Here is a 12,145-nt window from a genome sequence, read left to right as displayed (position 1 = left end):
GCATCTGTCTAGCTTGACTCCTTCATCTGAGGCCAGCCACTGGAAGTAATTGTCTAATGCAAACACCAAAACTATGATATGTCAACAACTTGAGGGAGAATCATTTACCACATTTGTAAAGAACAAGCCATAAACAGTATGTTAGCCTGTTAATGCATTAAGCCTCTGCAGCAGCACAAGTACCTGCTATTAGAAATTGCCAGCAGAAAGAAAGCTTCAACTACTAATTTAACCCCAAAACATTTCCTAGCATGTATGGCTCTATTATTTTTAAATGAATATAAAGCTCATGCTATATTTCGTATAACGTGGAGGATCAGGCTCTAAGGACAACATTTGTGAATTCTAATGGTGACACCTCACATTACAAAGCAATGACTAGTACAACTGAAAAAATATCTGAGTAACTGAAATAAAAACTCAGCAACAGGAAGCTGTGATTAAATAAAGATAGATGACTTCTGACCAACTGCAAAAAAAACACATCATTCCAGAAAACCAAAAGCAAAAAACTATTTCCAGATAAAACGAAATATTTTATGAACCCTTCCAACAACTGGCTGACTTAGGGGTGATACAGCAACATTCTTTTCTCATTTTCAATATATTTTTCTTATATTTATTTTTCCTTTTTCCTTCTTTCATCTGATTTCGTAAAAATAGCAAACTTTCTAACCACAAATGCCATATCACTGCACTACAGCTGAACACATCTGATATGCCAGAAATGAAACCGGACAGATTTGCAGCTGAAAAGGTGACAACTGGATTGCAAATCAGAAAATATGGGATTGGTTTTAGACAGTGACACTTCTTTTTCACACTGTAGGACCTCAATCAGTTAATTCACTAACTACATTGTTTCTTTCAACCACCTGTGTATAAATGAAGATGAGTAATTTCTCTTCCCTTTAAGCCATGTATATACCAACTAGACAAGACAGGAAAGTAATCTAGCATAGTATGGCTTTCTGCAATACTCAGAGCAGAACCTCTAGGTTTTATTTACTGGCAAAGCTCTTTGGTTTTCAGTATTTAAAGGACCTTAGATCCCTGTGGAAAAATTGCAAGCTAGCAACAGAACCTGATGAATCTCTTTTCTTTGATGTATCGGGCTCAATCCAACTGCTCCATAAAAAGTTGCCAACTATCATGTATAAGTCACAGGCAGTACTTACCATAAGGGACAAGCAAATAATTTACTTAATGCCACAGCTAGCCAAACACCTCAGAGAAAGAAAACCACTGCAAATTATCTCAGTGACAGAAGCAATCAGGGAAACTAACTGGTTCGAGACCTCATTGCTGTAGGTACAGAGAAACTCTGATCCCTTCACCTAAACATCAGTGCAACCTTGGACTAGATTAAGCTCAGTTAGGCATAATGGTTTAGACAAAACCAATAGGATCCTAACTGAAACATTAATGTTCAAACAGCATGTGCTATATATTCTACCTGCTTAATAATAATACTTCCATGTCCTGAAAGAAGTATTGGTATCTCTTTATTTTCTCTACTCATTTTAACTACAACATCCAAGTATTACATCCTGAAGATATATTACAGGTATCCTTTTCCCAGAGAAGAATCTTTACATAGAGGGTAGAAGGTGTGTTTGTGTGTGTGTGCACGTGTGTGGGGGTGCATGGGAACACCACTACTGCTGCAGAACAACTTTAAAAATAATAAAAAAAAGACACTACAGATCCATTCAACATATCCAAAAAAAAAAAAAAAAAACACTTTAAGATAAAGGCTAGAGTCAAAACACAAAATACAACAGGGAAGAGGTTGGTGTATTTCCAAGTAAGTAGTAACCAGTTTGGGGAAGAAAAAAAAAAAGATAAAAGATTGTGAGAACAATTTGCTACTGAGAGGAAAGCAGAAAAAAAAACACACACACACACAAAAAAACACAACAAACAGAGAAGGCATTGAACCGTGTCTGCATTGCCTACACAAAAGATGTTTTTTCAGACATTGCCCAAGACTGTCTATGAAGAGCACTCCTTTAAACGAAAGCACCAAAGCTACCTCATTCATGAACTCAGAAATGCCACAGAAAATACTCTTGAGCTAATGGAGAGCTTAGCAAAAGAACCAACCATCCACAACAACAGAAGTGCCTGCAAGACACAGAAAATAACTCCAACTGACGGAAGTGTTGAGCAACATAAATTGGAGAAAAACTACAACTCCATAAAAAAGTTGCTTTACCTCTATCATCTACAGAAAAAAAGTCTAGTTCTAATAATGTTTACAGGAAGATAAGTGGAAGTTACCAGCTATAAATTTAACATGTCACTTGTTAATATTCCAGTTACCAATCAGAAAACAGCCCTAGAAAGTAGGAGACAAAATTACAGTGATTCTTTAGGGCTAAAATAATATCATTTATGTGAAACATTAACCAACAAGACAGGAAATTAGACCAGTTGGTGAAAACACAAAGATATTTAAAGAAAATTTTACTGTCCAAAATATATTAACATTGATTTTGTTTCTATTGACACTTAGAAATCTAAAAATAGTACACCATATAGTCTCTTTCTCTGGAGATATTCAAGGCCCATCTGGTCACCTACCTGGGCAACCTGCTCTAGGGAACCTGCTTTGGCAGCGGAGCAGGACCTGATGATTTCTTAAGTCCCTTCCAACCCTGACAATTCTGTGATTGACTTCCTGAATACCTACTCATTCTTGGAAACATGAGGTATGCAAGAAGTTTTTAAAGGTTATTTTGTTTTGGTTTTGAAACAGAAAATCAGTTATTTATATTAAAAATATTTACTGGAGAGATTTTCACAGGGTGGTAAAAAAAAAAACACAACAAACTGTCCTTCAATAACAGTAATATGCACTCACCTCATTATTTTAAAGTAAGTATTCAAGTACACTAACTAGAATTGATTTTTTCATCCCCAAGTGAAAGATGGTTGATTGAAATGAAATTTCACATGAAATGTCTGCTCAGAAACAAAGAAACAAGCTGAGAAATTGCTTTCAAGTTTTTATTGTATTTTGTGCGGGCTTGTAATTTACCTTACTCATCATTCTGCTACAGAGCTATTCTTCATACCACAGCCGTAGCGAAGCACAGGCACATGATCTACCATGCCACTAATGCACTACATGGCAGTTTGAGACTGAAACTATTGTATCAACTACTAAATGTGCTTCTAGGACTTTACATGTAAACATTCAACAACAGACGATACCAGGCTGCTCATTAGGCCAGGCCTCTAAAGGTTGTAAGATGTGTTTAACACACTGATGTCTCAGAATAATGAGTTACAGATCCGTCTGGTTTGGCTTCTCAGCCTTCATATTTGCTTTGCATTGTTACATGAGAAACCTGCTATTTTCAACACCTCCTTTAGCCAGTTATCTTTAAGAGGAGGTTGTTCTCTAGAGCTGCAGCATTCATCCCTATCAGTCCCTATACCAGCCTTTGCTGCAGGGTATAAAGTACATGTCTATGGTCTAGAGACCCTCACCTGTAGGAAACACCGAGCACTTCCCAATCCTTTCTGATGGATTCCCCGACCTTGAATGCATGTTACATGTTCTGTTCAGCAAGAATACCTAGAAACAATTGCCAAATAAAAAGCCTAATAAAAAAACACCTTACAATTATAGATTACCATTTAAAATTTCTTAGCTGCTAAAGTGTCCTAGCTCACTTGGAAAGCTGGTAACTTGGCCACAACTCATTTTTCCCGGGACTGCATGTCTCTCCTACTTTATTTACTGAAAAAGACACGCAGACGCACAATAAGATTTTCTTTGTAGAAGTCTCGTATTTCCTCTGTTCTTACAGCTTCATCCCCTGAAACTACATAAAAGGATACTGCACTTGGCAATGCAGTGGAATAGAGAACATTGTTTCCACATTTCCTTACAGTACAGATTTATAAGCTGCCTCTATCAGACATTGTAGCTAAAAAGGATGGCCTCTCCCTTCTCTTAAACCAACTCTGACCCAAAAGCAAGACAGCGTTGTTCACTTCAAAGGGTTGCTTATTTATGGGGCAGAAAATTCATATTAAAAAAAAAGTGAACAACTCTCTGTCCAAAGATTCAGGTGAATGCTAGAAATAAAGTACAGTCTAAAATTACGTCTTTCATGGATTGACTGCTGTTGAGCAGAAAAGAGAAAGCTGAGCTGAAAGGTCACCTGCTGTCACACCCTGCTCCCTCCTCATACCAATGTAGAAGGAGGCTCGCTGGATGTTCACGCCACAACTGCCCATTTTTGGTGGTTAATATGACTACAATAGCACAGCTCTTACTCTGTCAGAAAATACCTCTCTTCCCTTGGGGATAACTTAAATAGAAATGCTATTATGGGGATAACTTAAATAGAAATGCTATTATCTCCTAAAGACTTTGAAGTTCATTTGAAACGGTTTCAATTGTGTGAAAGTTTACATAGTAACCTAATAACCCAAGCCGTACAAATACCACCCTCCTAACTCTGCGTTACACACAATGTGAAAGACTGCAATTATACGAAGTCTAGACTAATCAGGAAAAGCCCTGCTATAAAGCCTTCATTATTTCCATCAGAAACCTCTCTGTTGGGCTCTAAGACCAATTATTTTTTGGTCACATTTTTGGCCTGGCTTTCTGCCCTCCAGCTACAGGAGTCAGTTCACTGAACACTTGGGCTTCCCTACATACCAGTACTGAGGGATTTTTCTTAACAAAGGACACAGCACTGAAGAGTAATTGGTAATCTTTGCAAACTTGTGCACTCTTCCATCATACTGAGTAAGGCTGTGAAATGATTCTTCTGATCTCCAGAATGGATGGTTATAACCTGTTGCCATGTGTCAGCCTGGGTCCAGATAAAGTCAAGGGCTACAAACAATGTAAATGCTGCATATCAAAAATACGTAACAGTACCCAAGGCTATCTGAAACTCCTGAATCCAGATGACATGAATGATACAAAAATGTAAAAAAAAAAAACAAATTGCATAACTGTGGGTAAAACAAGTGAAGAATTAGGTTCAGCAGCACATGAAATAATAGATCTATTTGTTCCACATTAAATCCATAAAGCTACCAGGAACAATGTGAGCAATGGGGTTGTTTGTGATATTGCCCTGTTGATATCTGCTCACTGTGAGGCACTCCTGGATGTAAGGGATCAGACCTACCTCTGCGCTGTACGGAAAGTCCCTGCTTCCCAGAGAGGAAAAGAAAACAGCCACTAGAAGATTGTGCTCTGAAGTAGCTTACAAACCATAATGGATACAGAGTAAGGCAACCCAGTCAGAATAGGAAATAAAATAAGTTTTATGAACAGAACATATACAGTCATTTGATATGGTGAGCTCTACTGATACCCTTATACAGAGTTAAACAGTCCAAGATGCAAGATTCGTGAGAAAGGCCCTTTGAAGTTAGTTACAGGAGAATTAAATCTATCACTTACAGCATCCAGATAATTTGGTACACTTCAGACTCCACATATGAAAACACTATAATCTTGTCACAACTACGAAGATACTGTATACACAGGTATATATACACACATACTTGTGTGTATGTATATACACACACTTATATAAAGACACACACACACGTATATATAAAACAGTCCCCAAGCATCTCAACAGATTTTCTAGTTGAGGGAAAGAGAAATTCCACTGGAACATTTTAAATGCACGAAGAGCCTAAGACAAGATTAGAAAAACTGAAGCTCTGTTGCAAAATGCTACAAAAGCCTGTTTTCAAGGCAAATTTGAATCGAGGAATGAACCAAACTTACCAAACCACACACACAAAAGAACATCTACATGAAGAAATATTAAGCATGCTGAAACTATGAGAACACAGGCAGAGGGCAGTGGCTCAGACTCCAAAGGCTTTTGGCTTCCCCTGCTGTCACAGCCTAAGGAAGCCAAGAGCGTCACGCCCCGCAGGGAGCCCAGGCGGCTCGGTGCAACCACTGAATCCAGACATAACCACTGAATCCCCACATTTCCCTGTGCCCCAGCAGGACGGACGCCGAGCAGAGCACACTGCCTGCATGCTCTAGAGCTCAAATACACACAGCAGTGCATCTCCTGGAGGATGAGCACAAGAAACCCGTCTTCACCACCACACTTTGGACTCGCAGTGATTCCAGAGGCCAGCAGAAATTAAGCTTCAAGGCTTAAAATGAAGAAGCAGGTCAGGCGCTGCACCGTACGGAACAGGAGCTCGAATTCCTGAGGTATTTCGGTGTCAGCGCAGCCCCCTGCCAGACCTGCACAAGAGCAAGCAAACAAGCCTGAAGCAGCGTTCCAGGCAGATCATCACAAGCTCTCTAAAAATACAGCAAGCGCTGTGAAACACGTCACATTTCCGACACGTTCCTCCAGCTTGTGCCTATGCCTGCGCTGGTGCAGCAGAAACGAACAATAACAAGCCCAAGGTGTGACCTTTCTAATCAAAACTCTCTCTTGCGTGACAGCAATACTTTGCGTTGGGGCAAACCCGCTTTGCCAGCAGAAGTTTTACCCAGCAATAATTAAAACGTTAATTTACCGCTCCTCCACGGCCGGGAACAGCCCCAAGCCCTCAGCCTGCACAGCGAAGTTCCCCCGGGGCCCCCTGCCCTCACCGGAGGGCGCAGGCTGAGGGAGCACGGAGCCGCGCTGCCGTTACGGAGGAGCCGCCAACGGTCACCTCCGCCAACGGTCACCTGCTTCAACGGCTCCTGCCGGGCAGCACCGCTCGGGTAGGGGAGGGGGACGGGGAGGCGGGGGGGGACCCGTGTGGCCAGTGGAACCGCTCCGGGCCCCCCACCGCACCGCACCGCGCCGCCGCCGCTCACCTCGGAGGCGCCGCTGGTAGCGCTCCAGAGCCGCCGCCAGGCCGGGCTCCCCGCCGGGCCCCCGCATCAGGACGCCGCCGGCTGCCGTGGCCACGCTCGCAGCGAAGTGCCCTGCGGCTTCCAAGGGGCAAGGACTACAAGTCCCGGCACGCCACGCGCAGCGCGGAGGCTGCCGGGAGGTGTAGTCCCCGTGAGGAGGACGGGCGCCCCTTTGTTGGGGCTGGCGGCCGCGCTCGCGCCTGCGCACAAGCACGCGCCTTCCGCCTACGTCCCCGTCTCCGCAGCGGCCGGGCATAGCGCATGGCGGAGGCGCGGGAAGCCGCGTTTGCCTCCCCGCGGCGCCTGCGCACTGAGCGCAGCCGCGGCCCCGCTATTGTCTGCAGCGGGCGCATGGGCAGCTCCCTCCCCGCGCCGCTCGGCGCCCGGCGCATGCGCGGCGCCCCCCCCCCCCCCTCCCCCCCCCCCCGCATTGTGTGAGCCCGGCCGGCGCCTGCGCAGTGCCGCGCCCGCCGTGCCCGTTACCGCTATGTGCGGGGAATAACGGCGGCGAGGCTGCACGGCGACGCCGAGCCCTGCGCACCCCCCCCCCACCACACACACAGAGCGGTACCGCCCGTACCGCCGCCACCAGCACCAGCAGCGCCGGGCAGAGCCGCCGCGAAGGGGTGAGCGAGGGAGTGCGGAGGCGGAGCGGGGCCGGGGGCTCGCCCAGCCATTGTGCGCCCACCGCACACCGAGCGGGGCGGCGGGCTGAGGGGGGCGGCGGGAGGAGGAGGAGGAGGAGGAGGAAGGGGGGGGGGATAAATGGGGAGTGGGCTCGGAGGGGGGCGGCAGCGCTCGGGGGAACGGCCGCCTTTGTGAAGGGGAAGGAGGGAGGGAGGGCGGCAGCGCCGGGGGTCTCCGTGCCCGCGCCGCCGTGACAGCGCCCTGGGCCCCCCGTAGCCCGCCCGAGGTGGGACGGGGCGGCCCGGGCGCGATTCGACGCGAGGCGATTCCCTGCGGGGAGCGGCCCCCGGGGGCTGCGCTGCGCCCCGCTGCCCGTGCGGCGCCTCCGCAGCGCTCACGCCTGGGCAGCGGCAGCGGGGAGCGCCGCGTCTGTGAGCCCTGAGGGGCTGCCCCTCGCTTCTTGTTTTTTTTTTTCCAAACGGTTTGTCAGTTGCGTGCCGGTTTCTGATGGAGTGGGTTTGGTTTGTTTGTTTATTTATTTATTTATTTATTTATTTTTGCTTGTTTGTTTGCTTTTGTTTTCTGAAAGAGGTCATAAGGGCGGCATGGATGGATGGAGAGAAGAGGGTTGCCCAGGGAGGTGGTGGAGTCACCGTCCCTGGGGGTGGTCAAGGAGAGGTTGGACGTGGTGCTTGGGGACACGGGTTAGTGGCTGACATTGGTGGTAGGGGGATGGGTGGACCAGGTGATCTTGGAGGTCTCTTCCAACCTTAATGATTCTGTGATTCTAAGAGCAGAGTTGAGGATACATCTGTGCAAAACCATAAGATGCGTTTTTGTTTTGTTTTCATTTGTTTTTTTTCAGATTTCTAAACATATTATCGATAATGGATCAGCTACAAATCTTTTTCTTTCTAAAATAAACATTGTGGCATAAAAGTTGTTACTAAACTTATTCTATCATTGCAGTGTGATTTTTATTTATTTATTTACTTTTGGACATCTGTTCCAAGTATTCTGAAGGTGACTGCTTCCCATTTCTATTCAGGCTGGGCTTTGCAAATCAGGATGGTTTCTCACTGTCTTCTGCTTCCTAACTGTCTGGGACTTGGCAGGAAGGATTTTCAGTAATTCTCTTGGTAACACAGAACCCAGAAAATAACTGTCAGTTACAAAAGTGAACTAAAAAAATCTGTGTTCAATTGTACACGAGAGCTAGGGAGCTTCTTCGAGTGACTGCAACACAGCCTAAAACGTGAATGGCTGCAGAAATTGATTTTGAAGTACCATTTCCAGTTCTTGCAAATGCAGGCAAAAAATGTTTAATGTACGTAGTTACCATAGTACCTCCTCGAGTCTCTAAAAAAAAAAAAAAAAAAAAGACCATTTCAGTGTCAGTGCTGCCTTTCTTGGCTTTGCAGGTAGAATTAAATTGAGGTAAAACAGATTTTGAAGAAAGAAAGCCAAGAACTCTTTCTTTTGAAAATTTTGAGCAGGAGAGTCAGGTGTTGAGTCTTCAGGTAGCAGAACTGCAGAAATTCTCCCATCTGCCTCTGACATTTGTGAGGTTACAATGGCACGCGGTCCCTTCTTTGAAGAGCGTGCTGCTTGCTGTAGTAAAAGTTGGTACGGTTGTAGCCTGGAGACTGAAATTTGAGGAAAAAAGAGCTCTTTGTTACTGGGGAATGGAGCTGCTCAGTCGCTGCCTGGGAGCTGATGCTAGATGCATGGTTTTCTACCAGCGTTCCCTGTGTCAGGGCTAGGGGAAGCAGGGAGGTGCCTTTCGTTGGCTACAAGGCTTGTGATGCTCTTGCTGAACGCCTGCAGTTGTGTTCCAGCGTCGATCGCCGTATCTGTTCTTGCATTGTCTTGTTCCTTACGCATCCTCTGTAGAGTGGTCTGCAGATAGCAGCTTCCTTCCCTGCACAATGCTGGTGCTTCCCTGCATCAGTCCATCCGGTGCGCTGAATGAGGCAGATGTCCTGGGGAAAAATAGTACGTGATCACGTGGCTTAAATTATAAGATAATATATGCAAATGAGGCTGGGAAGAGAGTACAGGCTACTTGCTTAAACAGCTTTGTGTGTGCCTGTTGTATTGCCACAGCAAAATATTCAAACAAATCACAAATACCCGGTCCGCTTTTATAATTTAGTTTCTCCCATTCTGTCCTCTCAAAGCTGGGAAGCTGTTTCTAATTTAGTGGTGCTCTTGTAGTTTAAGTCATAAGACTGTTTTAATTGAAATTTTGTTTGACCTTCAGGGAAAAAAAAAACACACACACACATATTCTAAATTATTATGTTTTTTTTGGTCATGTATTATGTCAAAATAATACTTGGGCAGCCTGTTCTAAGGAACCTGCTTTGGCAGTGGTGTTGGACCCTATGATCTTTCGAGGTTCCTTCCAACCCTTACAACTCTGTGATTCTGTGAAAAGCAGCTTGTCCTAAAAACATCAAATAAAACCCACAGAGATGTTTTAGTGGATTGCCTGTGAAGTTGAAGTGCATCATTCAGGCCTTTTAGACGGTTGATAAGGGGTAAGTCTGGGAGTAGGTGGGTGTTAGAGGAGGGTGACTGGCACCTGTAACGTCCTCCTGGTCCTCAAGCTCCCTGCTTACCCGCTTCCTCTGCTAATGGTGCAGCAGGCAGCTCTGCTACTTGGCTGAGAGTGGGAAAAGTTGATTTGCTCGACTAATCCAGCAGTTTCTTTTTGTTTTGCTTGACTTTTTTTTAATCCCTTGGGTTAGCAAATTGAATTATTTCATTGTGTGGTCAGATGAGTGCCAGAGCGACTACACTGAATGGGGACAGCAACGTCAAGCCTGGAAGAAGGAAATTCTTTTTTCAGTAGCAGCAATCCATTTGGTCTGCTCAGCTCTATGCTCTGACAGTCTCTCCTGCAGAATACTGCAGTCAGAAAGGGGATGTGTATAAATTCAAGAAAGCCATTAAGGTACTGGTTTTGTTCTTTTAGTCTTCATTTCCTGTTGATGGTATGTAAAATGTCCACATTCACAATGTTCAGAACGTAACTGGATGAAAAATGTTTCTTTATAATATGGGTATGAAAAGAGGTTCTGGTAAGTGATGTGGCCTTTGCATAAGAAAAAAACAGGGTTTTCATACCAGACTAACAGTGGCATCTTCTCTTTCACAGAATTTGAGGTTGTTAGTTTTCAGAGGCTTTTGCAATCTTTTTACTTCCTAGACATATTAATTAAAAAGTGTGATTTATTTATTTATTTTTGAATTGTAGAAAAGTGCTAATTGGTACGTGTTTAGATAAATTGTTTTTATTCATTCAAAACAGATGCATGGTACATCTCTCATTTCATCCACTGAATGTTATACTTAAGATGATGGGTATCTCTTTTCCTACATGCATCTGAAACAATTGTTTATTGTTTCTCCTCCTCTTTTTGTTCGCATAGAAATTGTTATTGGAAAATAGTTTTTTCCTTAGCAAAGTGCTTTTCAGAACTCCATCAGCATCCACTGGTGGGCCTAGGAAGCAGACTCTGTGCCAACAGCTGCAGCCCTCTTACAGCCTGCCTGCTTCAGTTTGTTCTGCTGGGTTTAGTGCAAGAATTGGCCTTTTTGCTATAGGTTCCTCTGTTTACTTGTTTCCATCCATGTGAACTAAAATGTTCTGTATTCAGAACTTTTCCCTGAAACTGAGGTGGTATTTTCCTCAATATCTAGCAGAATCTTCTAAGTCTGTGTGATGGGCTTTCCAGATCTACTATCACTGTACGGCATTCCAAACGAGACTCTGGCTCTGCCCATTTTGCTTCTGTCCAGGGCCAGAAGTGATGCTCCGCCCTGACATTTCCAAGATGCTGCTTTGTGCACAGGGCGTTTTGCTTGTCTTTAGCTGTGGTAGTGCATGATGGGCTTGTAAGCAGTCCATTAGCTAACCATTGTGGTCTGGAGGTAGCAGCAATATACTGAACCTATTAAATTAGATGTACTTAGGACTTCTCCTTCTAAATAATTTTCTTGATGATCATTCTTTTGAATTGCAAATACTTGGCAATCTTCATATGTATTCTCTTCTGTGGTCAAAATCAAGACCTTTTCAATTATCTCTTATTTGTCATCTTGTTGTGGATTATGTTTCAAGATTCAGAAGAAAAATCCAGGAACTCAGAATGTCATCTCTCTTCTGTTTACTCATGAACACGATTTTTCTTGCTTTCGTTAAGTCTCGCTTCCAACCCACAATTGCTCCCCCAACAATGCAACTGGCAACTTAGTCTTATTATACTTAGCCTTATACTTAATAGTAAGACTTATCATACTTAGTTTCATAATTTAGTTTACTAAATGGAAGACAGTGAGAAATATTGTAGTTTCATTTAACTTAGATTTTTGTTTTTGGCTTTTCCGAAGAACTCAAGAATGGCCATCTTGGGTCAAGCCAAGAGTCAATCTACTGAAGCCTCCAAGAACATCTACAACCTGGTACCTAGAGAGCCGTAAGAAAGGTGCAGGCATATGTGATTATTTTCTCCTAAAACAAAGCTAGTCTCCATCTGTTTTCTGCTTGGGACTTTTGAGTCGGGTGTGGTTTCTATTAAATATTATTCTTTCTACTTGATCTGCATTTCTTCAGCATTGTCTTGAAAAGGCGGTTCAGTTAAA

At 44.0% G+C, this 12,145-nt stretch overlaps 2 protein-coding genes across 16 annotated transcripts in view; one reads left to right on the top strand and one right to left on the bottom strand.

Annotated features, from left to right (window-relative positions):
- SDCCAG8 (SHH signaling and ciliogenesis regulator SDCCAG8) overlaps positions 1–7,203 on the bottom strand; it is a 108,669-nt gene extending 101,466 nt beyond the window's left edge. For 2 of the 8 annotated variants that reach the window (XM_068676347.1, XM_068676351.1), the window contains exon 1: positions 6,830–7,202. In XM_068676347.1, the coding sequence (XP_068532448.1) occupies positions 6,830–7,124 (295 nt within the window). In that variant the 5' untranslated portion in view covers positions 7,125–7,202. Of the gene's footprint in view, positions 1–3,498; positions 3,641–6,829 lie in introns of those variants that run through there. The other 6 variants (XM_068676345.1, XM_068676350.1, XM_068676352.1 and 3 more) reach the window with 5 other exon arrangements.
- Positions 7,204–7,300: 97 nt separating this feature from the next.
- CEP170 (centrosomal protein 170) overlaps positions 7,301–12,145 on the top strand; it is a 100,840-nt gene continuing 95,995 nt past the window's right edge. For 5 of the 8 annotated variants that reach the window (XM_068676343.1, XM_068676341.1, XM_068676340.1 and 2 more), the window contains exon 1: positions 7,301–7,494. The gene's annotated coding sequence lies outside the window, so the exon portion shown is untranslated. The remainder of the gene's footprint in view (positions 7,495–12,145) is intronic. The other 3 variants (XM_068676342.1, XM_068676339.1, XM_068676338.1) reach the window with 1 other exon arrangement.

This window comes from Anas acuta, chromosome 3 (assembly GCF_963932015.1).
Source record: "Anas acuta chromosome 3, bAnaAcu1.1, whole genome shotgun sequence".
NCBI classification, from domain to species: Eukaryota; Metazoa; Chordata; class Aves; order Anseriformes; family Anatidae; genus Anas; species Anas acuta.
This window is presented reverse-complemented; position numbering and strand designations above follow the sequence as displayed.